Below are 26,899 nucleotides of genomic sequence, written 5' to 3' on the forward strand. Positions count from 1 at the left end.
ACGAGCCGAGCTCGTCTGGTCAGAGAGGACCGCAACTCATAGCCGGGGACGCACGAGCCGAGCTCGTCGGTGGAAGCCGATGGAGAACGAGCCGAGCTCGTCTGGTCACTTAAGACCGCACCCCGACGTCTCGGGCCATCCCGACGAATCGGGGCATCCCGTTGTGGCAGGGCATCCCAATATATTGAGGCATCCTGACGTCTCAGGGCATCCCGACGGATCGGGGCATCCCGACGTCTCGGGGCATCCTGACCGTGGTCAGGGTAGGCGAACGAGCCGAGCTCGTCTGGTCAGAGAGGACCGCAACTCATAGTCGGGGAGCACGAGCCGAGCTCGACGGTGGAAGCCGATGGAGAACGAGCCGAGCTCGTCTGGTCACCTAAGACCGCACCCCGACGTCTCGGGCCATCCCGGTAACTGGGGCATCCCGACGTCTCGGAGCATCCTGACCGTGGTCAGGATAGGAGAACGAGCCGAGCTCGTTGGCTAACCTGAAAATAGATAAAATATTGAATTTATTTGAAGCCAAAGTGGCGTCCTGTACCTTTTGAAGATATTTTGATAGCTCTCGAGCTTTGAAGTCCCTCAGGGCTTGGTTCGGCACCGGCTTTCTTTGGCTTGATTTTTTAGGAGGTGTTTTGCGCTCGGGTTTCTGAGCTCGGTCTGCATGAGCTCGGCGGGGGCTTCAGTGATGGCGACGCTCTGAAAGGAGAGCAATGTCGCGGGCGCCGTCCCAAGGACTTACGCCCGTAAGGAGGGAGTACATGCTGGTTTCTTGCTTGCTGCCGGAAGACAGAAGACTTGGAAGGATAATGGGATTTAATGGGGCTATACCCTTTGTCACAGAGGCTTACAATCCCATTTTAAAGCTCCATAACTCTCCTTCTCCAGACCTCAGCTTTTATTTCTCTTTCCCCCCAACTCGTTGACGTGAGACTTGGACTACTACTTCTCACTGGTTGCCCCCACATACGTCGTTGCAGCGGGAGCCATGCCTGATTCGAGATGGCTCGGGAGTCAGGAGAAAGTTTCTTCCTCTGCTTAACATGATTCCGTGGAGGCGGCACAGGAGGGGCCTCCACTTGTTGCAGGCTTTGGGCTGCAAATAGCTAGCGCTTGGACTTGCTGCACAAGCGCATCGAAGTGCTCGAGTTGGACTTGTGGAACTTGATCTACCGGAGATCTTGATGGTGAATTTTGGACTGAGCGTTCGGGACTTGGAGCATGATACTCGAAGGGGAAACCCGCTTGTAGGGGGCTCCGGTTGAACTGGAGCCAGAGGAAGCGGTGCCGTTGGGATGCCCCTGGGTTGCAGGCTTTGGACAGCGGTGGCCAAGGCCTGCACCTGTTGCACCAGGGCATCGAATTGCTCCGGCCGAACTTGATGAACTGACTCGGTCGGAGGTGGTGAGTTTCGGACGGAATGCTCAGGACTGGGTGGAGGACGTCGAGAGGCGTTAGAAGCCCCTTTGCTTCTTAGCTTCATGGCAGCGAACTCGGGCCCTTCCTCTAGCGCCAACTATTGCTGGAAATCGGACCCGGGGACCGCCACGAAGCCAGGGGAGGAGGGGCTCCCGCCGCAGGGACGGTGGATGACTGTGCGCCGGCTACTGGCGTTCTCCTGTAGGGTGGAGCTCCGCCGCAGGAGCGGTGGTCGATGGCGTGCCGGCGGGTGGCGTCCTCCTGGGGGGCGTAAGTCCTGCAAGAAAACCGGTGGCCGGGCTCCCCGGCGCCGGCCCTCTGATGCTTAAGTCAGAGGGGGCAAATATGTGGAGAGAGCAGGAAAGAGAGTATGTGGAGAAGACAGAGAGAATATTTGGATAAGATCAAGAGGATCAGTTTCCTCAATTGTCTGTGTTGTTTACTTCTTTCCACCCGGTCTAGGAGGGTTCTCTCCGGCTTCGGGTTTTTCCCCCAACAAGTAGGTTATCAAGTTATAAATTTTTTCATGTGTTTTGAAGGTCCGTTATTAATTAATTCTAATTTATAAATTCAATATAATATACCATATATGAAAAAATATGAAACCTTTCCAAGTTTGAGTATACTTCATCCATTTTTTTGTATGCTGTGAATTATAGGCATTTTATCAATTAAAATATCTCCTACATGTAAACTGGAAGAATATTTGATTTTTAGTAAAAATAATAAAAAATATTTTTTAAAAAAAAGCTCGTTGTCTCGGTACTGAAATCTATATCAGCGCTATGCTAGCATTGTATCCGCACGATACGTGCAGAATCTTTTCGATGTATCAAATACTGGTACTTCTTTTATACCGGATACTAGTACCGAACTGATACGGTAAACTTTGCTTCTCTTCGTATTCATATCATCTCAAAGCATACTGAAAATTTCTAATATTTAAAATAAAAAATCAAAAACTTCATTTTTTTGTACTTTCTAATAAGATTAATATTTAAAATAGCATCATAATATTATTCAATTATTTGATAAGATATTTTGGTTAATGAAAAAAATATCGGTAAATATATTAAGTAAATATGAACAGTGTATACTGCGCTTGAATTGCATGTTCAATTTACTAGAAATATATATATATATATATATATATTGCTAAGACGGGTGGATTATATCTGACGAGTATGGATACATCCAATAAAATCGAAAAACAAAATATCTCGGAGTATCAGAAGCAATTTCCCATCTCCAGCCTACATAGTACTACCGGAGAGACTGGCTACATAAGCAGCCACCCAGTTCACAGCCTCATTAGCTTTACAGAACACGTGCTTGATCTTGAAGGCCCTCCAGCCTCACTACTGTCCGGATATTTCAGAGCAAAGGATGTTGTTTAGCACTTTCATATGACAAGCAATTTACTATTTGACATGGGTTCGATAATGATTGATTTTAAAAAATGAAGTTAAAATAAAACAAAAATGAAATATTTTAATACAAATGATGTCATTATCCTGGGCATTTATTCCACATTAATAAGTCTCTTGCCCTGTTTGTTTTCCATCCAAACTTACACCAATGCCAAAACAATCACAACTGCTGGTGATCAATTATTAGTTACTAAAAAACATGAGTCAATTCCCGCATGTGGAGCCCACCTTGTCCCACTCGCTATGTTTAATCCATTGGATCTCTAGCCTCAGTAGTTTTTGTTTAATCGTTTGCCTCGTTTAAAGTTCTAGAAGGATCTTGATCTGCTAACTAACCTAATAGGCTAATATATTGAACACATTATTTATTGCAATTTATGATGTTAACGTTACTCCAAGTTGTTATTTGTCCATGCTTATTTTTATATGCACTATGGTTAGGCCAAATTTTGAGAATGCTTAAGTCCGTGCCTACCGGTTATGTTCTAGTTTATGATTGCCATTTTCACTTAAATAGATTAAAATAAATTAGATATGTCTGGCCATCCAGATAAGGTTAAGTATAATCTAAAACCAATCCATAATGTTTTAGTCCATACCGACTCGTAATGAAATTTTAGATGAAACCATCATAGGTGTTATGTATCATTTAGCATCACTTCCACTTTTTTATTTTAAAAATAAAAATAGGATTTTATTATTTTTCTAAATTTTGAAATTTTGACATGCATGTTCAGTATCACTTGTATTTTTATTTTTTTTTTATTTTAAGAATAAAAATATTTTTTGTTTTTGAAAATTACTTTCATTAATTCTAAAAAAATAACTAAGAAATTTTTACTTTCAATATTTTTCAAAAATAAAAAATTCATATTTTTTTTTACCACCAGCATCAGCACTGCCTCTACCATTACCACCACTATTGTCACTATTGCTTAGAGCTAGTCGTGGGCCAGGCCTTGGGCCTAAACCATATTCATTTTTAGCCAAAATTCGGATTGGGTCTATTTATTTTTCATACTCAAATTCGTTCATTATCAACTCTACTATCATTGTTACCGCCACCGCTTTCACTTCATTGCTGGTGCCTCTATTGTCACTTCCTCTACTATAGCACTATTGTCACCATCATCTCTATCATGCTCTTGATGCCTTTGTCACTATCACCATTGGTGTGCGGCCATTGCCACCACCACCATCTCCATCATACCACCACGCATTCACCATACTGCTGCAAAACCTACCACCAACATTGGTGCCGCCTCCCCTACTTTTGCTTAAATACAAAATAAATGGATCTTCTTTTTACTAGCATTTAGAATTACGAAGTAGCCTGTTTTTGTCCTCATTAAATGGGTCTGGTCCTGCTGTTAAAAATGCAGATGAAGCCATGTTTAATTTCTTCTATCGGAAACAAAATGGGTGTATTACATTTGACATGGGATAAAGCCAGGATATAAGTGGAATAACTTCTATGTTTCCTGAAAGCATTCTTTCTTTCTTTTCACTTTTCCCTCACTTCCCCTTCTCTCTCACTCTCTCTATCTCTATTCTTTCTTTCTTTTCTTTTTTCCCCATTTCCCCTTCTCTCCACTCTCTCTGTCTCTATCTCTCTCTCACTCTCCTGTGTGCGACTAGAAATAAGCATTCTTCCTTGAGGCTTTATTTATTTATTTTTTTGGTAAAAATAGCAATTTCATATAATTCTAAAGTGAGTACATCCTGCCAGATCAGAAGAAAGCAAAAAATACAGCAGGAGCGGGAGCTCTATAGTCGAAGTCCAGCAGATCTCCCCTGAATGCCGCGCAACATAAGAGGTGACCCAGTCTGCTGCTCTGTTCGCCTCTCAAAAACATGTACTACCTCAAAATCGTCTATCTCCGAAGCCAGCCTGCGAGTCTCACGAATAAGAGGATGACCATCACTATACCTGTCCGCACCCCGAATCCAATCGATAACTATAGATGAATCCCCCTCGAGGTGCACACGCTTGGCACTGAGCACCCGCCTCGCATAGGATACGCCCTTCCAAGCTGCCCGCAGCTCAGCCCCCACTACTGTGAGCTCTGGCGTACATCGGCCACCTGCTGCAATCAGACGCCCAAGGTGATCCTTGATGACAAATCCAACCCCTTCGGACCTCCCATCCAACGCCACGCTACCATCAAAGCTCACCTTGAGATGACTAGGGGATGGGGGTACCCAAAAAGCAACGACAAATCTAGGCGCTGAAACAGCACAACGAGTACCCCATATGTCCCTGGCCATCCCAAGAGAACACACGTCGAGACCGGAGAAAACCTCCCCAACCTGAAGCACAGCTCTATCCACCACCATCCTCGCTGAGAACCTCCTGCCCTCAAACAATCGCGCATTTCGGTCCAACCAAATGTGGTAGGCCAGATATGCTCTAAGTATCCCCGCCTGGGCAAACCTGGGACTCCGCACGGATACTCTCAGCAGATGTAACAAATCCTGTGCCGACTCCACTGAACAAGGAAGAGGGGCAGGTGACCTCCTCCATATCTCCCTAGCCTTGGGACACTGCACCAGGACATGCTCAATGGTATCCACAGTGCCTGAACACATCTCGCAATACTGAGGGATCCGCACACCTCGCCTGGCTAGCACACTCCTGGTAGGTAGGTAGCCCCAGGCCACTTTCCAGATGAAGAGTGCCACCCGCGGATGAATTCGCATCCTCCAGATCCACCTTTCCTCAATCTGTCTGACTGGCTCCCCATTGAAAAGAGCCAGAAGATCCCTAGCTCGCACCTACGACCCTCCCGATGGCACCCAGATCAGCCTGTCAGACTTTCCCTTGGTGGGCACCGGGAGAGCCAGGATCATCTCTGCCAGCTGTTCCCCAAACACCTCTCGGACCAACCCCATCCTCCACCTACCCTCATTTGGGATCATCAGGTCGCTGACCCTACAGCCCGCTAAGCATCCCGAATCCACCATAGTCGACAGACGGCTGATCGGTTGCGCGGTCACCTAGCAATCCTCCAGTACATCGATCAAGCGTCCGTCACCAACAACCCATCTGATCTCCGGCAGTACCACCTCCGCTCTGGCACATATCTCCCTCCACACCGGAGGGTGGTGGCGGGCTGTTCTTGCTCTGGGTATCAAAACTCCATACTTAGCCCGCAATAACGATGACCACATGCTGTCAGACTCCATAACAAATCTAGCGACATGGCGCGCTGTTAAAGCCTCCCGCCTCTCCAGTAAGGACTGCACTCCTAAACTTCTATATCTGGTCGGCTGACACACCACTTCCCATGCCAGCAAATGAATACCATCTCTACCACCTTGCCTCTTCCAGATGAAACTTCTGAGAAGCTGCTCAATGGTCCTCAGAACCGCCACTGGGATGAAGGAAGTGGAAAGTAGATAGGTAGGGATCGAAGAAAGGACTGACCAAACCAAAGTAATCCTCCCCATCATAGATTGTGAGTGCCTCTACCAACCCTCCACCCTCTGCCTGATGCTGGCCTCCAGAAAAGTACAATCCCTGCCGCGCAGTCGCTGACCAGAAAGCGAGACCCCCAAGTACCTCATCGTGCCATCCTACTCGGCCACCCCCAAAATCTCCATGATAGAGTTCTCCTCCTGTCTGGTCGACGGGCTAAAACAAACTGCAGATTTCGATAAGTTAACCCGTTGACCCGACATAGCACAGTAGTCCCGTAGAACCCTACCAAGCACCCGGGCATCCTGCCGAGCCGACCGGGCTAATAGCAAACAATCATCCGCAAAAAGAAGATGAGAGATCGAGGGAGCACCCACTATTGGCCTGTAAGTCTCCAACTCCTGAGTGAGCACAGCTTGATGCAAGGATCTGGATAAAGCATCCGCACAGATAATAAACAAAAGGGGGGAAAGTGGGCATCCTTGCTGCAATCCTCCTGACGACACAAAAAAAGGGGAAGGTGTGCCATTCACCAGGATGGCAAAGCCCTGACACAACCCATAATCTACCAAATCCATGTCTCCGAAAAACCAAACACCTGCGGAGATTGATGCACAAAGTTCCACCACATCCTGTCATAGACCCTCTCCATATCAAGCTCGACCCCCATCAAGCTCGACCCCCATCAAGCTCCTCCTCATCGGGGCCCTCCCCATATCGAACATGAACTCCTATGCTATCAGTACATTCTCGGAGATGCTCCGACCACCTATGAAAGCACCCTGCTCCGAACTGATCAGCCTCGGAAGTAAATCCCTCAACCTGACGGCAAGAATCTTCGCCATTGCCTTGTACAAAGTGGTGCACAGGCTGATCGGTCGGAAGTGACCCGGCTCAGTAGCATCCTGCCGCTTCGGTATCAGGATAATGAAGGTTCTCTGTCAGTCCGATGACATCACAGATGTAGTAAAGAACTATTGTATGGCCGCCGTCACATCTTGTCCCACTATCATCTAGTACTTTCGAAAGAACAACGGTGGAAAACCATCTAGCCCTGGTGCCTTGTCCTTCTCAAGGGACCGCATTATCGCCCTAATCTCCTCCTCTGATACCGGCCTAATCAGTGCAGCAATCTCCTCCTCTGACCCCCTCACAGTAGGCATCGGCATCTCTACTCGATGCCCCTCACCTAACTACTCCGTCCACCTCGCTCTGAAGAAGCTCTCCACAATCCTCCGGATCATGTCCGGATCATCCGACATCTGCCCATCCTCACTCCTAATGGCTCTGATCCTGTTTTGATGCCTCCCGATCACCGTCGCCTGATGAAAAAAATCTAGTGTTTTGATCTCCCTCCAAGATCCACTGGACCCTGGACTTCTATCTCCATAATGTATCCTACTGCCTAAGGAAGAAATCATGTAAGGCCAAGTGCGATCTGAGCTCCCCCATCTCCTCTTCCGATAACCCTCCCCTCTGTGCCTCCTGAGACTGTAATCTGTTAATGGCCTCCTCCTCCTCCTCTGTTCTCCGAAAATGTTCCCCACCTCCTCACAATTCCACCTTCACAGCCGCCTCCTAGTCAACTGCAACCTTCGGGACACCTGATTCATAGCATCACCCCAAATCGGGGTACTCCATGCCCCCCGCACCATTTTCCAGGACCGTGGGTAGCACAATCAAAACTTTTCAAACCTGAAAGGGGATCGAACTGGGATATGTGCCTCAGTACTCACCAACAATGGATTATGGTCCGATGCAATCCTCGGCAAATGTCTGACATGATGATCAGGAAAGCTCTAGACCCACCCAGCTGTAGCATATGCTCTGTCTAGTCTCTCCCACACACGTGCCCGCCCCTGCTGATTGTTGCACCATTAAAACCTAGGGCCCGAGAAGCCCAAATCAATCAGACCATTGGATGTAAGAGAGTCCTAAAACTCCTTAATCTTCCTTTTGTAGGAGAAAGGTTTCCCCCCTATCTTTTCCTGAGGATCAACAATGCAATTGAAATCTCCTGCCACCAACATAGGATGGCCCAGACTAATCATCTGATAAGCCTCCTCCCACAATATCCTCCTCACCCTGTAATCAGTGCTAGCATATACCGCTAACAAAACCCAAGGACTACGATCTCCCTCTGAAATCACCAAAATCACCTCCTGATTGCAAACATTGAAACAGTCCAATCTACACCGACCCTGTCCCCAAGTAACAATAATGCCTCCTGACAAATCTTGAGATTCCATAGTATAGAACCCCCATGATCTCGGAATCGCCCTTCTGGCCTTCTGTAAACTACCTCCAGAAAGCCGGATCTCAAATAGTACATAAATATCCAGGTTGTGCTGCTGCACCAACCTACGAAAAGCCGAGGCAAAGGAGGGTTTCCCCGCACCACGGCAATTCCACAAGATGATCTTCATAAATCACCCAATGAAGCCGCACAACCCGCATCTCCTGAGCTGTTGCTACCACCTGTGTCCACTTTCATACCCTCTCCATCTCCTTGAGGTTCCATGTTCACTCCCTTTGCTGAAGCCATCATTTGGAGAAGAATTTGAAGATGCTACCCTCCACTATTCCCTTATGCCATATGGCACATAGTGCTCACAGAGCCCGTGCCACAAGCCACAGACTCTCCCTGCTTCCTCCCACTGTCAGCCAAGTTCTTCCCATCCACCAAATCCACCAACTCCCTCTGTTTTACCTTCCCCTAGTTTGGCACAAAATCGGAGCTAGAAATGTTCACCCATGCCATTTGGCACGGATGAGACACAGAGGCATAGTCGGATGAAGAACTTACCTCCTTCTCCCGGTCACTACTGATTCCGCCATCCCTATCAGCCTGTCGCGCCGCCGCCTCCTCCGGACAAGGCCCGAGCGTCGCCGCCGAGTCTCGCTCCGACAGATCTGCCGCCAGCAAGAATGCTCGGGTCAGCCGACGTTTGTGGGGTACCGCATCCCCGTGCCGAGAAGCACCGCTGCCCAGCAAGATCGGTTGCTTTGCCCGAGGAGGTCGTCCTTGCACCGACGCGAGGGGTGGTGGCGAGCTCTTGCTCCTCCGACGGACCACCAGCCGACCGCCCTTCGCAGAGAAGGGAGTCTTTCCCCCGTTCGACACCGATGGGCCCACGAGCGAGCCCACCCCCATCAGATTCCTCGGCAGGCTCCTGAACCGCTTCAACGGGCTCAGGCCCGGCCCGCCCAGGCGAGGCCCACCACTAGAGCTGGGCCTCACCTCGCTCCGGCCCAGATAGGGCGCAGCCCGACTCGAGTCCGACCCTACCCTTAACTCAGCGCGCCACTCGGATCCCGAGTCGAGTTGGCTCGGTCCCCCTGTCGTCACGCCTACACTCGCCACCGCAACATCCTTCTCCGACATTCTCCGGCGAGCCACCTTGGATGGTTTCTGCCAGCCTTCAAGGTTGACTGAAGAGGTCGACGTTGCCGGTTTGTCTCCTGTCGTACTCGAATCGGGACTCGGAGGGGAGGGTACTGGCTTCTTCCTCGCACCGCTGCCCGGCACCTCCTTCTTCTGGGGAGCCATGGAGAATGGTCCGATCCGGTTTGTCACTAGCCATGGTTCGTAGACGCCTTCCTCCCCGGATCGCATACCATCCCTCTCCACTCGTTCTAGGACATCCGCACCAGACTTCCCCTTGGCACCCTCCTCAAATCCAAGCGTCTCCACCACCGGATCCGCTCCCACCACCACTGGAGAAGAAGACTCGCATGCTGTCGCCGAGTGACCTATCCGCCCACATTTGGGACATAGGACTGGTACGTCTCCCCATCACCATCGTTCCGGCTTGAGCGGAGTCCACCTTCACCCTCGCAAAACCATACCTACGCCTCTGCTCCGTGCATTCGTTCAGCGCCAGGGGATTGCCGGCCCACGCCGCGATCCTAAAGATCGTCTCCTTCTTCCAATAGTCCAGCGGCAACCCGAGTAGCTGAAGCCAGACTACCACCCACCCGACATCCTCGATCCCCGGGATGAAGTTGGGGCGCCACCTCTCCATGGCGAGCAGCTGACCTGCCACCATCCAAGGACCATTCCCCATTGCAGACTCTCGGTCGGATTTGTTGGCGAATCTGATGGCGATGACGTCGTCCACCAACATGAAGCTTCCAACATCGTAGTCCAGTTTTTTGGACTGTCGGACCTCCTTCGCCACCCAATCCGCTGGGACACTCCTCCCCAGACTCCGCACTAGAACCGTGGAGCTTCGCCACTCTGACCGCATCTCCTCCAGCTCCTCCTATGGAACCTCAACCACCTCCGAGAACCTCTCCCGCAGCACCTCCAGCTCTTGGGGAGAAATACGATGACTGATCCACACCGGTTGCCTCGGGGCTCCTTTCGCCACCTCTACCCACATCAGGCGCTTAGCCGGAATCCTCGGGCCATTGCTCCTCGGACCTCCAACCTTCCCCGGCCCCGGCGACACCAGCGGTCCAGCCCCAGGTTCGGCCATATCACCCAGGCAACACCCGTTCGACGGAATTCCCGATATGGGTGCACTACAGGCCAGTCGTGGGCCACGTAGGCAAAAAAATAGTAAGCTAGGCCTTCTTCCTGAATAATGGAAAAATTAGTCCACAAGCCTGCCATCTTCATCCCAAGTTATGCATCTATGCCTTCGCACAGCGAAGCAGCTTAACTAATTTGACTTTGACCTTTCATATCTAACGAGAGACTAATGCTTTTTGAAAAGTCCTTTTCTTCCCTCTTCTACCAGGACAAAAAATTGGAAATAATGGAGATGATATCTCCTTTGAAATGCATTTGGATGCACTAAGAAATCATAATATTTTATTTTCTTTAAAAAATACGATTTGTAATTTCTTCTTGGTTAAAAAAAATAACCTCCTGCATTTTGTATGAATTTGCAAATATTACGTATATATCGATATCAATTTTGTGTTTCTCACATTGTTGCAATGTGGCACACTCTCCTCCTAATTAAGGTCAAAGCTCTCCAATTGTGTCTACTTGTCAGCATCTGATGTGGATATAATTCGTCGGAAATGTCTACTTGTCACCTGACGTGGAAGTGATTAGATGATGTTGAGGTAATTAGGTGATGGACAGATAATTAGGTGACTATTATCACCATAACCCTTACAAACAAAATCTATCCTCAAACTTTAACCCTAATCCTATCCCATCCCTTAACTCTAACCCCCGACCCTCCTCCCTAATATGACCACACATCCCTCATTGTCAAACCCCTAGGCACCGTTGCCGCCACCACCATCCTCTCGGTTGCCGCTACCCCTATCCTCCTTCACTTCTCCTCCTATCAATGGCAACCAAATGGCTCTATTCCTGAGAAACCCCCCAACCCCACTACTTCCACCACCTCCTCTTTTGCTCTTTTGCTGCCCCCGAGAGAAGCCATAATGGAAGGAGGAGGAGGAGAGTTGGTGTGCCTTTCTTGTGGTCCTCTCCTACCCCCACCTCGTCCTCCTAATCATCATTGGTGCCATCGTCCTTGGCATCAAGCTTTGCCTCTCCCTTCTATGTTTCTAGTGGCCATGACTTCTACAGTGCCACACCAAAATCCTAGATCCTTCTCTACCTCCGCCACCTCCTCCAAATTCGGCATGGATTCTGGTGAGAATTTGGAATCATGTGGTTTGGATTTTGTGAAGAAGGGCGCGAAGCCAGTAGATTTAAAGAAGGTGGAGAGGGTCAGCGAAATGATCGAGGACCTTTTTGCCTCGAATCGGAACATGGAGGCGGTGCTGGACAAGTGTGGTGTCGATCTCGACCCTTCTCTTGTGATATATGTCTTTTGAGAGGTTCTAGCATGCCCACTAATAACATACCTTAATTTCTCTCTATTCAAATTCAATTTTTGAATTCAAACTATTGTTGTAATTTTTGCACTATTTTTTTTTATTTTTCTTGAATCTGAATTGTTGTTGTAATTTTCTCTCAATTTTTCTCCTATAATTACTCTTGTATATTCTATATATATATATATATATATATATATATATATATATATTCAATACAAACTTAAAGAAAAACCAACTAGTCAAGTTGGATTTTAGCCATCACATTCTGTTTCTTCCTCCCACAAGCCGGTGTGCGGATTCTTCTGATGGACTGGCAGGAAGTTAGGATTCGCACACGACTTTAGCACCTACAACAAGATGTTGAACACTTTGGGGAAGATGAGGCAGTTTGAGACTATGGTGATATTGTTGGAGGAGATGGGGAAAAATGGGATTTTTATGATGGAGGCATTCAAAATATTGATTAAAACCTTTATTTCTGCTAGGGAGATGAAGAAAGAGCTTGGAATCTTCTAGTTGATGAAAGTTACAATTTGGAGGTAGGGTCGGAGATGATTGTTTTCCTCAAAGGCTACAATATGACTGTATTATGGGACATGGTTGGGGGAGGAGATGGGTTTAAGGTTAGGATTTGTTCATGATTGTGATGGTGATGACAGATCTACATCGTTTAATTATCTCCACGTCAGCTGATAAGTAGGCACCTTTTGTGAACTACGTCCATGTCAGCGGACGAGTCGGCACCGCCTGCAAGCTCTGACTCCAATTGAAAGGAGGGTAGGCCACACTGCAATAACAGGAAGAATGCAGGATTGAAATAGGGCGTATTTGCAAATTCATACAAAATACAACAAGTTATATTTTTCAACCTTTCTTCTTTAAGTGGAATTTTCAAACTCATATTTTTATCTGCCTCTTATCTTCAAAAAATTCTCTCTCTAGACTCTCTCTCACTTTAATAACTATCATGTTAATAACCAAACATTCCCTAAGAATCTCAACTTTTAAAATCATAAGCTTCAAGTACATAGTCGAAACAAAATTATATATACTTTTAAATCTAAAATCTCCAAGCATGGTTCGATGGCTGCACCAATGTTTTGAGTTCATACCCCACCAACCAACCGAAACTATGAACTCTAATATCATTTTTACTACTATTTGAAAGATTAGGCATATAAATTTCTTGTTGTTTAATAGATAAAAAGACCAAAAAAGAACCTTCTTATTTGGCTAGCAGGTTTGACACGTTTCACAAAACATTAATGGGCTTTTGTCAAACTATAAGAAAACCAGGTCAACCAGACTCTCAACCAATCCTTTGGACTCCTAATTTTGCTATCATCATCTTGATTTCTATTGACCATACTAAAATTTGAATATGTTCCATTCCTATAAGTGGTCGTGTCATCTCTTGTATCACCGTACGTTAGACTCCAGGAAATTGTTCAACTTCAGGAATGCAACATTGGTTAGAAGTTGGCCTGCAATAGATACTCATTGGTGTTACGTAAACATTTTAATATATAATTCAAAAGGAGGAAAAAAAGGGCTCTCCAAGAAAATCAAAAGTAGGGTGGTTGTGCATGTAGTATGCATTTCATTAGCTCATTTTCTTGAATCATATTGCGAAAAAATAGTCGAAGCAACAGATTTTTTAGAAATACATCTTATGAATCTTTTTTGCAGGCATACCAATATCCCCCCCCCCCCCTCCCCTTTTTTTTTTTGGATACAACGGTTGCTCACCCTACTCTAGTGTTAATGCAGCCAACCGAATTAAGAGCAAGAATCTAACAGAAGGGACCCCCTGATGAGTCCAAAAGACCTCTCTAAAATGCTGAGCCACATAGGTAGACATCCGATAAGCAGTTCAGTTTGCCTCCCGGTAGACATGCACAATCTGAAAGGTGCAGCATACTCCCAACATCTATCGGATATCATGAAGTAGAGGGCTTGCATCCCCCTCCACCCCTCCTCTCGTGTCTAATCTATCATCATGATCGAGTCCTTCTCTAGAATTATGCGCCATCCCTTTCACATGAAGAGGAAGAAAGATGGCAAGACTCCTTCGTGGAACTTTACCTTTACGTCCCATTGATCCATCCAATTCTCTTATAAATATGAATAGTTCTATCTTTCCAAAACACTGTGGTCATTGATCTGTGATCCTCTCACCCTTATGTTGCCACTCATAACCACTCACAATCCTCTCACCGCATGTTGTCCTTTTCCTTCTTATAAACTGGTCTCAAACATGTCTTTGACTTTGAGACGGCAGCGATCTAATGTTCACATCACTCAAGAAGATCTGCATGAAAAAAAGCTCCAAACATCAATGCGAGAGGAATGTATGATCATGAATTTGACGAGCTCATCGTGCTGCTATTTGTTATAATATTCGATGAAAACTATACATGTTATTCTATGGGCCTAGGTGCATTTATTTTATATTGGGTATATATTTATGATGATGCCACCTGCCGATGGTGTATAAAATATGGTTTATAAACAAATATAAGAAGCCACCTGCCAATATAGTTGAGTAAGATATTTCCATAAAGCTTTCTTAGAGATTGTGATTTCCTCTCTCATAGCTGCGAAAAGATTCTTAGAAATCCTATCCTCATGATACAATACCAACACAAAGGTAATATAAGATTGCACTTCTCGATCATGTTTAATAAAGAACCCACATCCAAAAAGAAGTGGAGAAGAAAAGTTTAAAAAAGAAAAGTTGTAAAATAGAAAGTCAAGAAGAAATGGAAAATCAAGAGGAAAGCACGTTGTTAGTCTTAGTTTCTTATGTTCCATAGATTTATAAGTGTCCCAAGATAGCATACGTCTGAAGTAATGTAAGTACTTGGAGTATGAATATTGCACACGTTTCTTTTTAGAAAGATGCAACCATGCTTTTTTTTTTTTTTAAATGTTGTAGATATAGACTTTTCATCAGCGAATGCCTAATGTAGTTTTATTTTCTGAAAAAAACTAATATTATTAGGGAATGGTAAGACATATGTATGTGTTGGTTGCATGACAAATAGTCCATATATTTTTCATGAAAGATCTCAATATATATATATATATATATATATATATATATATATATATATATATATATATATATATATATATATATATATATATATATATATATATATATATATATATATATATATATATATATATATAGTTGATAGTATTAACAAATTGGAAAAAAACACTATATGAAGACCAAACCTCGTCTTCATTCTTGCACAAAAGTTTGCTAATTCAAACGTGTGCATAACATCGTTACTATTCATATAAAGATAGAAGAAAATCAACTTGCAGTCTGCCTTACAAACTTGGTTATAATTTTTCTTTTTTTTCACTTAGGTGCTGCTTTTATTTTATAGAATAGAAGAAAAACAAAAAACGTGTGCTTTTTTTCTTTTATCTTTCTAACTTTCTATAGACTCGATGTATTTTGCTATCTCGTCATTCTGTCCTTTTGGAATTCCTCAATCTCTCTAATTGAGTTTGTCCCACAACTAATGAATTACAAAAGAGAAAACATGAGCACAATAAAATCATATCCACTACAAACAACTAATGCTAATTCCTATCCATTGTTCATGACAAGCCCATCAAAATTAACTTGCTAGAATGTCAAGCTTTCTATTATTTTATAATCCAGTGCAAGCCACACAATACAAAAAAGCTCATTTTCAAACTCCAAAAAGGTGTCATCTTTTACAGCAACAATACAAACTTAAAAGCCCATGAAAAATATGCTCAGAAAATGAATTTAATTTCCCAAACACAAGAATCTTAATATATATGTAAGAAAGCAAATAAAAATCATCAATATATTTAATTATTGGTCTCCCATTAACTTCCCACGTGTGGTTCCCACGGGGCCACATATAGACTCAATCAATTGCAATTTATACGTGTCATACACGTGGAGATTGGAGAAGAAGACCAGCTATGGACTCTTCCCACGGCCAAGGTCAATCCCGTAATTGTCCCAAAGTCCATGGGCACTCGAAACTGCCCTCCTCCCGTCGTATATTTACACCGGAGTCGTGGAGGGGTTCGGGCTGCGGTCCTGCGGTGGACATAATAGAGAGCGAGAAAAAGAGAGAAAGGGGAAAGGGAGGGCTTCGCTGCGACGTTAATGGCGGTCAGGGTTTTCTAATTCTCCACCTAAACCCCGCCTTTTTTCTGCGCCTTCTGCTCCAAGAATCCTCCCCCCCGTCCCCCCAAACCTCGCCTCTTGCCACGAATTCGTCGATTTCGCTCTCGAATTGCCGTCCGGGAAGCTCCGTCGGCCGGAGTCCGCCGATGGCCGCGCACGGGAAGGTCTCTAATTCGCCGAACTCCTTGCAGGTCAGTGGCTCCTGGGGTTTTTCGTACTTCGTTCCCTCTTCTTGAATTCTCGGCTCCTTTTGGTGCCCTAGATTCGTACTTGGTGGTTTCTTCGATTGAATCCGCGGAAGGATTCTTCGGAAAGGGTTTCTTTTCTCCTCCCCTATTTTTTTTCTCCCGTCGTTTTGCTTTACTTTGCTTATTGTGCTAATTTTGTCCTCTTCACGAGCTACGAGCTTGGCTTATTCTTAGCTCTCCAATATTAGCAAAATTTCCAGAACTCTTCATTTGTTTTCTTGGCTCGTTCTTTGAATTTTTTTTTCGGAGAATCACTTTTGACTGCTAGTCTGTATGGGTAGCTTTGTGTGAATTAACAGTTGAAGTTGTTGTTGCGTCTTAATTGAGTATATTAACTTCTTTAGTTGAACACACTAATTGCTTGGATTCTGTTGTGGAAAGTGAGTATTTTTGTTGCTACATTGAGAGTTCTATATGAGTATTATTTTTGGTTCCAATTAGGGTTCTTTTTTTCTGACAGTATGGCATGAGTGACTGTGCTTTTGTGTTTGGGCCTTGCCTGTGTTTCTGACAGTATTTTTTGTTGTTGGAAGTGACTGTGCTTGATGAAATCGTGATTGTATTGGTGCCCTTTAATTGGGATTTGGAAAGAGATTTGTAGTAAGTTTATTAGTCCAGTATACTGGTCGAGCTAAGTGAAAAACTGAACAGTAAAGGCATTACGAAGCACAGTCATAATGTTGCCCATGGAGCATTTAAAATATAATTGTGGCAATGATGATATTCAGGCCTCCTTGTATTAATTTGCAAAGCAATACTTGGGAACAAGTTGGGATTAAAAATATGTGTGCATCGACGTGAAGGGAAGTAGATTAACACTTTTCACATCTCTCTCCTCCTCCTTTATTCTATAACATTAGGAGAAACGGAAAGCTTGAGTCAGTTATATAAAAATGATTTGATTGTCAGTTATGTTAAGATTACAAGTTAGATTGCAACTGCTTCAGAGCATGGAAGGTGAATGTCTTTCTATCAGCACACAGACACTTGAAAAGAATATATTATCTGCAGGAAGAATATGTAAATGTTTTCAACCTAGAGTTGAGTCATTTTAGAACACATTTATAAGTCTCATGGGTGACGATTAATAGGTTAACTTTAAGTATGGTGTATGTGTCACTCAGAGGGTCTTGTGAAAGGTGCATTGACTGCTTAATAACTTTTCTGGAACACATGTACATTTAGTCAAATAATGGAAGAAAAGGATAAATATGCATTTTTCTTGCATAGTCGTGAATTTTTGAATGCTGAAAGTAGGTGTTGTAGATAGTGATGGATTTTTGACACCTTAAACCTCGTATAGACAAGTTATCAGGATAATGCTGAACTAAAACAAGTTACATTTTGATGCTTCACCTTTGCAGTATGCAGTGGGAGATCATTATTTTTCAAGGTCAAATACGGTAACCATATATTAACATAGTATTTATAGTTAATATTGCAAGTTGCAACCTTACTCATTATCATGCAATTAAACTCTAGAAAAACTGTAAAGTGGAAAAAATTCATAGCACATTATTCATACTGATGTCTTATCGCGTTCTTGGTCTTTGCTCTTGTTATTCCTTTCTTTTTATAGTTGAATGTTAACGGTACAATTATGGGGATTCTGTAGTGTTTTTATTTATTTATTTTTTACAGCTCAAAACAAATGTGGGAACAACTGTATTATAATAATCTTTTGCATAGCCATCTTGAAGGGAGTGGCAGGAAACAATTTTGAAGGAGTGTAAAAACTCAAGGTGGTCTGACAGAGAGAATCTAAGAAGAGTTGGACATGAACTATGTGTCTCAAAAAATTACTATTTTTTTGTTATTTCCTTGCAACAATGCCATCCTTCCAAAGAGGCACAAACACGAACTCAATGTGGAGTTATGGGCATTGATCTAGTTTGCATGGACAAAAATACGAGAATCAGATTTGGACATGTATCCAAGTGTTTGACTCTGTAAGAGGGAAAGGAGATATCGGATACGTAGGATAAATTACAGTTTTAGCTAGATTATATATATCAATACCTTTGATATCGTTTGTTTAAACATTATAAATGAACATTAAAGGGAAATTGTTTGTTAAAGTCTTTCAATGTACATGCTTCTTATTTATACTTGTAAAAGTATATAAGAAAAATAATATTTTTCAAGTTATTTCAATACCTATATCCTTGGCCAATCACTAAAATGAATGAATATTTAATTCTAACATGAAAGGTAGGGTCAACTCATTATTGGAACAATTCAACTTTCTGCCAATCTTTGAAAGTTGTAGCTGTAGATTTTTATATGGAGCAAAGTGTCTGATACGTATCTGACACTGATTTTTGGAGCCAGACACGAGTGCCAAAGTAACACAACATTTCTCTTAGGGTGAAAAATCAGTATGGCTTGCCTAGAGAAGACTTTAAGTTGTTTGGGTTTATTTTGCTTTATATTCACAAAGGATGAGTAGCTTGGCTTATTTTTGCGTCGTTGGACTTATAGCTAATTGGCTGGTTTATAATGCATAAGACTACTGATTCACTTTTATGCTTGTGGTGAAACGCAACACCAGAGTTCTGCCTTTTCTCATCAAGAGTTCAAGATATAGGGGGACACTTAAAGTCGGTTAGAAGAATTTTCTATTATTTTGGTTGTTATTTGCAATGGGTAAGTGTTAGTATTCCACGTAAATGAGATTTGGTCATTTTATGGATCATGAGAAACTATTTGAGTTGACAAGTTTTGAATGTTAAAAGAGGAGAAGAATCTTTGTTAAAAGAGGAATTGAAGTGATTGACCATGTGCGGGTCCCAATTATTTAAGAGGGGCATGAGTTAGCCTAGAGCATTTTAGGCACATGGGTTCACAAGTCCCGTTTCTTAAAGTCCCATTTCTTAAAGCAAACTGGCCTATATGGAGCCACCTATAAGCACCTAGATTGCATATTATTTTGGTGTGAAAGGAAACAGAGAAGTTCGAGCAGGTGAATGATACAGCTGAACAATTCTAAGATTCTATGGGCAGATATCCCCAATCAAACCCTTTTTTTGCATCAAGGGTAGAAGGAAAGAAACATTTGCACATCCTTGAACGGTTGAACTTTCAATCTAATTGGTGTTTTAGAAGCTTGCGAGAATGGCCTATTAATTTTTTAATCCCACATTCAAGAATATTAATTTTCTGATGTTTTAAGCTTGTGGCTGATCAGTGACAACTTCTGGATGTTCCAGACTGTAGTCTGTAGCTTGACTTTTTTCTTTTTCTTTTTTTGGCGTATAAAACATGTTTGACTATGGAGAACAATAAAAAAGTTATTTTAAACAGCAAATACATTGATGGAGAGGGTGACAACCTCCTCTATGAAATTTTGACAACAAACAAGGGTTTTAGGGTGCCTTTCTATCAAAGGTCATTTTCACGAGATAGAAGACCATCAAATGGTTTTTCATATTGCTCGAAATGCATAGGAACTGCTTAATTACTTACACATCTTCTTCATGTTTATTTGAAGCTCAGTAAGATGCTTTAATTAACAAAAGGATTCTTCATTTGTTTTCGTATGTAAACCACCCTTCCCCAACAAAAAAAGAACTATTTTCATTTGGTAATTACATGGAATGTTTGTCAAGGCAAAGATAGACATCTCTTTTAAGTCTTGTTTCATTGCCAGAGCAACGTCGTTTCAAGTCATTGTCAACATCATCAAAGTTGGATTGTTTTTAATCCACACTAAAATTCATATGATTACATAGTGTGGGACCTAGAACCTTCCTTGTGATTGGTGTGTTCGTACATTCACTTACAATGGGCTGAACATTGTTACAACTTGTACAAAGCTACTTAGGATCGGATTTGAATATGCAATTAGTTTATAGAAGGCTTGAAATGTGGTGCTTAGGCTATAAGCATTACATTGGCACATGAGGTCAAAAAAGCTATGGGATTTGAACTTGGGAGAATGTGGACACCACAATGGGGAATTATCTTCTTTTCAATTATATACAAGTGCACACATTGTGAACGTGGATCATGGTCTCTTTTGAGATATGAATCTCTTTATAGTGGATTTGGAGGGAAAAAAAGTGGTTTTGCTAGCATTTTGGTGATGTTATGCCAGCAACAGGAAAACATGAATTTTAATGCTTGATGCATGGAATGCCGTACCGGCCGGTACGGGCCGGTACGTACCGGTCCGGTCTTAGACCGGTACCGGAACCACTAAAAAACAGGTATTTCCTGGTTTCTTAGCCGAACCGGCCGGTACGGGTGCGTACCGGCCGGTACGGAGCCCGTACCGGCCTGGTACGGGTGCGAACCCGGTTCGCATCGGTACGATTTTTTTTTATAGAACCACAGCGCCTCGCGCTGTGGTTTTTGAAACCACCGGTACCGGCCGGTACGCACCGGACCGGGCCGGTACGCACCGGACCGGGCCGGTACGCCGGCCGGGCCGGTACGCCGACCGGTACCGGTACGGCGGACCTTGGAGCCTTGATGAATGAATTTGCTAGAATATAGCCTTTGAGAGGATTAATTAATATAAGTAAAGCTGATTTTGAAGGCGCGAGCCAATCAAGACATGTCTGTTCATCTGTTAAATGGTGAGAAAAAGCACGAATCTTTCCTTGTTTCATTTGCTTCAAGTAATGGATGAAAAGTTACATCGCCATGGCAACAAGACATTCAAACCTTGTCAACAGTAGAATGCTTCTGCATTGCTGAGGCCCTTCTTGTTCCTTGAGAAAGAAGGTTAGACTGAGTATGGGTGAACAGGATGGTTCTATTCTCCATTTTGCATTAAGTCGAGTAAGGATCTTCATTGTGGAATTTTACATATTCCTATGTGCAAAAGGAAGCTCGTTTCTGCATTTATCGCTTAAACCTTGGTACTGTTATCGTCGAAATACATGCAGCTGGTAACCAGTGAGCTTTCATTCCGTTGTCCTGTATGCGGGACTCATGACTCATAATTTGATTTGATCACCCCTCTTGAATGCTTAATAAGAGTTTTCGTAACTAACATGTTTGTTTTCTTCTTCTTAAAATTTTATGATTGTGGTTTAATATGTGTATTTAGGTTTGTTAGTTCTATCTCTTTGCTAGCTCTTTTTCTTCTTTTGGGTTGGGGGGTGGGTTGGTAATTCTATGTATATGTTCATTTTTCAGATATTGAAGCTCTTTTTTTCTGTCTCTCTTTACTTTTGCAAGCTCATGTGTAAAAAAATTTCTTAAACTGACTTTGTTCTTGTTCATTGTCCATATACACCTCATTTATTATTATCATGCTGCTGATCTGCATTAGAGTTTTTGACAACTAATTCGTTGTCTAATGCTAATACACATTCCATAGTTTCAACTGGAATGTTTACGGCTAAATAACTTTATGTTATCGATATGAATATATCATTATACTCCATGGTTTATTTTGTCATTTGCTTCATTTACATTCAATGGTTGGTGGTTTTTAATTAATTCAATTGTATGGTTCCATGGATTTTTTTTTTTTTTTGACATATTTAACGACATTTTGGCCCGTTTGTTCATTTTACTGTTGTGACATATCTGCATTGCAACTTCTGGAATATTTGACATTATTAACTGATTAGTGGAAAAAATATTTCAGCGTGTCAAAGTTTATCGCTTGAATGATGATGGCAAATGGGATGACCAGGGAACTGGGCATGTTTCTGTTGATTATTTGGAGGTTTAACCCTTCTACACCCTGCCTTTTCCATTTTTTTCATTTGTAGTTATCTTCTGATTTTTATTTTAGTTATTTCTTGTAGTTTGTTCATGAAAAATTAACTCTTTATTTTTCAATGACATTTTGATTTGCTATTTGTTGGGTAGTTGAAAAAAAAAGTAGATCTAATGTTGAATGGGGGTTTGACATGGATTGATGAAGCAACATTGAATTGTATGAGAGCTGGAGTTTAGGAAAGATTTTAGTAGTCACTCTTATTGGAGGTGTAGGGTTACAGTCATAGAAAATGGATCCTAGGTTTGAACTAGTCTTTGTGGTATCCCTTTAAGGATCACAAGACTCTGTTTTCGCTGGATTTTTTTTTAAATTTGGAATTATTTAAAAGTTGAACCATTGATGATGAGATAATGAAAGAATAACTATGGTATATGCTTGAGAAGTTAAACAGCGAAGACTCAGATTTTTATGTTTCAAGGTAGAGGAGTAAGGAGTTTGAAGTTTTAATCAATGAATTTAACTTGATAAATTTGTCACCAGCAAATACATACTAGTTTTTAGTGTTAAAGGAACCATTCTTTTAAGCATGGAGTTGTCAGCATAAAATAGGACAAAAACGAGAGAAAAATATACATGACCTAGTATGATCCAGCTGTTTATATGGCTATTATGCTTTGGCCGAATCATGTGCATATCGTACTTTGTATTTGATCAAGACCTAAAGGAGAAAGATCGGTTTATGATTTGGTCTTTAGGATGATTAGATCTCAAAAGTGCTGCCACATGGTTACTATAAATGGACTTCCCTTGTATTATACACATCAGGGAATTACTTAGTTTTTTTACAAGCTAGGATGACTAAAAGAAAAGAATTAAATAATGGGTTCGACTTTATGTTATCTTTGACCAAGGTCACTGTTTTTCATGAGATGGCAGACTATGGTGGATTTGGAATCTGTCGGACTTGGCTGGTTCTTAGAACTTGAAACTCCCTGATGCTTCCCTACTTCTTTTTCTTCTCTATTTTTTTGCAGTATTTTTTGATGCATTAGGCTTTTCTGCGGTACGAATACCCTGCATATTTTATGATGGTCCTTTTTGTTCTCACTTGAATTACTTGATTGTACTATGAATTTTCTATTGCTATTTATGCATATGTATTCTTTGTTTAGGCATCTTGATTGCTAATTTCGAGAATGGAATTATTTATAAATTTCTTGGCAAATACGAAGACTAATTATTGTATAAACCTATTTTGGAGTTGTAATTGAAATCTGAGGGTTGAAATACTGTCTTTCGCACTCTAACTGGTCAGGGGCTGGCACATTATGATGTCATTCAGGTGCCTATGCTCATAATAACATGTAAATGTGTTGGGCCAAATTGGTCTGTGCAGGTGCATGCCAAAGTGGCAAGTGTCGGCATGGGTTGGTCCGTTGGTGTAACTGATAGTCTAATACACATGATAAAGGGTACATACTCTTCTAACTTGCCCTTAGCTTGTCAGCAGGGTAAGTGCTGTACGGCAGGGCAGCCTAATCCTTGTCGAAAACATCGAGTCTGTTGGAATGCAACAAATATGTTTCTGTGGATCAGTTATGCATGAATAAATAATTTTTGTAGTGACAAGTAAGACTTAGGTTTAGGGTTTTCGCCTTGCATGTTAATTTGAACATCTAGGAAGACGATCCATCATCCTAATACTTGATGCCTGATTCTAAGCTTGTGTACTTCTGATTGCATGAGAGCCGTCGCCAGGTTCGCCCATCCCCCCAAACACACACACACACACAAAAAAAAAAAAAAAAAAAAAACCATTCAGGGTGGGGTTTTGAGAGAGAGAGAGAGAGAATCGATGGGGATGATGTCCTGATGTCCTGCTCTGCTAATAGTGGCAAACCTTGGGGGAAGAGCCGTGGGGTTGCACATACTAAGCGTAAAGAAACCCCCCTTCTTTATCAAAAGCATAAAAGCAACCTTGTTAGTGCTAACCCAAGCTGGAGCTAGCTGCCTGCTGGTCTGAAGGCTTTGCCAGGCCTGCCTTGTTGCCGGAAACGTAATGTGTGACTTTCATTTGGGTTAAATTATCCAGCAACATGGTGACAGATGTTTGAAATAAGTTAATGTGCTCTGTAGGTTTATGAAAATGTGAAGGTAGGCTAGTATTGGAATTCCTATGATATAGGTCTGGTAAACTCTTATTAAGGAAATTGATTAAATTGTAAGTGATCTAAGAAAATAATACTGAAACTGTTTAAGATTAATATTTTGTATTTAAGGTTAATCGATATATTTGACTACTTTACCTTTGGCATTTTAGTCCTTTTACTGTAACTATATATCATATTGGTCCTCAAGGGATGTGGTAAATACATTGTTTATATTATTGTGTCCATCATGTCCTAGGAATTGATTAGACTCCAGGGAATTCTCTCTCCTAAAAAAAAAAAACCATTTTGCAAGAAATAATTTTACTTTATATATTAGTAGCTGCTAGAATAATTTTATCAAAATTCTTTTGTTATATCACCAGCACTGGATATGCTCTCGGAGCATTCTTTCTGACTTGGCTTCTCTATTTAGTTAGTGGATCCCAGCATTCCGCATCGCATGCCAAGAACAATTGTGAAAACAGTTACTCGCTACATCAGTTTTAGGAACAACATAGCAAACCCACCCTTGGTTCCCTTATTAATGCCTGAAGCAATCAGTTGAGGGTTTACAATTTCTTGTGGATCTTTAAGTATCACCATATGCTAGTATGTTATAAACATTATAAGAACAGAAGAAAAAACACATCTCCTTACCAAATGAATCTCTTGTATAGGATCAGGTCTTCGTCAGGAAACCAACTCTAATAGTATATAGCTTTGTTTTCATGATGATTTTGGAATTTTTATTGGAGGGTTTTAGTCAATGGAAGTTACTTTTTTTTTTTTTAAAACCTATCCCATAACTCCTTATTTTATGTTGATTGTATGATTTGCAGAGGTCGGAAGATCTTGGTTTGATTGTGATTGATGAAGAGGATAATGAGACGTTACTTGTGCACCGCATCTCCTCAGATGACATCTACAGAAGACAAGAAGGTGCAGAAACCTTTTGCCTTGCATTTTCCAAGCTGACCAGCTTTTCTTTTTTTATAAACTTTGTAGAATGTGGTAATTGGTGGCTTACATATATTTCATATTTTTTTAGACACAATCATCTCATGGAGGGAACCAGAACCAGCCACCGAATTGGCACTGAGCTTTCAAGAGGCTATGGGATGCTCCTATATATGGTTTAATTCCCTCTCTAGTGTCTTCTTTGTTAGTCGGTTCTGGGCTTGCCATTTGCTTTATATGCTGTAAATTTATTAACACATATTTTTGCGGAATGTTATAGGGACCATATATGTGGCGTACGAAGAAACTTGCATTTTAGTAGTCTAGGAAGTAAGTATTTGTTTCATAAGTTCTTTTATCTGTTATCATGCTCTTTGTTGTATGACTTATTTCTTTTAAAGATCTCGAGATCGGCCCTCGTCCAGCAATGGAATCGCTAAAAGCTACTAGTGCTTTGCAATCAAATGGTAACTTTTACCCCTGTAGTTGGTCTTCCAATATTGCTTGTATTTTTGTGCTGTAAGACGATTGTTGTTTGAACTACATAATATGTATCACAGATGGGAAAAATCATTTAGAAATGAGAACAACTTAATCCTTGCAAAAATAGAGTATATCGAGAAATATAAAAAATTTGATCATTGAAGATAAATTTTTTGCACTAGTAAGTTTTGCATCCCAAATTATATTTGCCATTAGTAATTTGCCAGTTAGCTGTCCTAGTAGCATTGAGGGAATAAGACTGTTGGCAACATAAACTAAGACAATTGGTTACTCGGTATGAATGGAGCTAAGTTGAGAATAGCCTCTTGTTGTGTCAGGTGTTAAACTACTGCATATAACTGCCTAAACACCAAAGTCAACTGTGTACTCCAATTGGAAATGTAACAAGTCTTTTGATGTTTTATTAGAAAGAGGAATATTTTTATCTTCTAGGTCACTTGGAAGCCAATTTTGAAATGACATTGGATTATCAATTGAAGACAGGAAAAAGCATAAGCATATACAATGGAAACAGATTAATTACAAAATCTGACAATTGACCAGGGGTGCGTGAGTGCTTATCTTTCTAGCAATAAGATGATCGTTTGTAGTGGAAAATTTCTGTGTTTTTACATCTATTTCATAGTACAACATGATGGTTCTGAGGAATCCTTCAGCCACATTTTTTTGGTCACTAAACTAGATCTTGCCAGCCTTCAACCCATGTGTGTTATTCTTTTTCAGTTTTATAGAAATTTTAAAATGGGCATCCTTTAAGACAGATTCCCAAACTTGCTCAAGAACGAGGGACCGCTGCATAACAAAGTGGATTTTTCATTGCTTTATCATGTTTAATATCATTTTCTTTGCCTTGGGCATCACCATCACTTAGGTCTTATAGGAGAAGTCATCTTCTTTGCTCTTGTATTCAAGCTCAATCCCATTAGTTGCTGCCCATTTAGGCTTCTATAACAATTTTACAGGTAAGTTGATTGCTAATCCAATGATGATTGTTGATAATCTTTTTTGCGTCTTTAAACATAACCCTGCAACTGCTCTTGCATTAATTCTCTATTCGAGCAAGTGTTAGAAGATTTATTCTAACTTCTAATAG

General features: G+C 42.0%; 2 protein-coding genes across 10 annotated transcripts in view; one reads left to right on the top strand and one right to left on the bottom strand.

Moving 5' to 3' along the window:
• Positions 1-4,619: 4,619 nt before the first annotated feature.
• On the bottom strand, positions 4,620-5,441 carry LOC149768411 (uncharacterized). Its single transcript, XM_089928463.1, has one exon. It carries the CDS (start codon positions 5,439-5,441, stop codon positions 4,620-4,622), a length of 822 nt encoding a protein of 273 aa, XP_089784589.1.
• Positions 5,442-16,147: 10,706 nt separating this feature from the next.
• The window catches only part of LOC103720633 (uncharacterized), a 39,337-nt gene continuing 28,585 nt past the window's right edge, over positions 16,148-26,899 (top strand). For 4 of the 9 annotated variants that reach the window (XM_026809824.4, XM_026809825.4, XM_008810434.5 and 1 more), the window contains exons 1-6: positions 16,149-16,458; positions 22,118-22,198; positions 25,185-25,284; positions 25,394-25,478; positions 25,583-25,632; positions 25,704-25,769. In XM_026809824.4, the coding sequence (XP_026665625.4) occupies positions 16,414-16,458; positions 22,118-22,198; positions 25,185-25,284; positions 25,394-25,478; positions 25,583-25,632; positions 25,704-25,769 (427 nt within the window). In that variant the 5' untranslated portion in view covers positions 16,149-16,413. Of the gene's footprint in view, positions 16,459-22,117; positions 22,199-25,184; positions 25,285-25,393; positions 25,479-25,582; positions 25,633-25,703; positions 25,770-26,899 lie in introns of all 9 variants that reach the window. The other 5 variants (XM_088717006.2, XM_088717008.2, XM_088717007.2 and 2 more) reach the window with 3 other exon arrangements.

The sequence above is a fragment of the Phoenix dactylifera genome, chromosome 2, assembly GCF_051530095.1.
Source record: "Phoenix dactylifera cultivar Ajwa chromosome 2, Ajwa_hap1_PhDact_Kaust_v1.1, whole genome shotgun sequence".
NCBI lineage: Eukaryota > Viridiplantae > Streptophyta > Magnoliopsida > Arecales > Arecaceae > Phoenix > Phoenix dactylifera.

Bases quoted from the DNA above. Each gene is read 5' to 3' on its own strand.
- LOC149768411 (XM_089928463.1), bottom strand. From the start codon at position 5,441: ATGTGTTCAGGCACTGTGGATACCATTGAGCATGTCCTGGTGCAGTGT.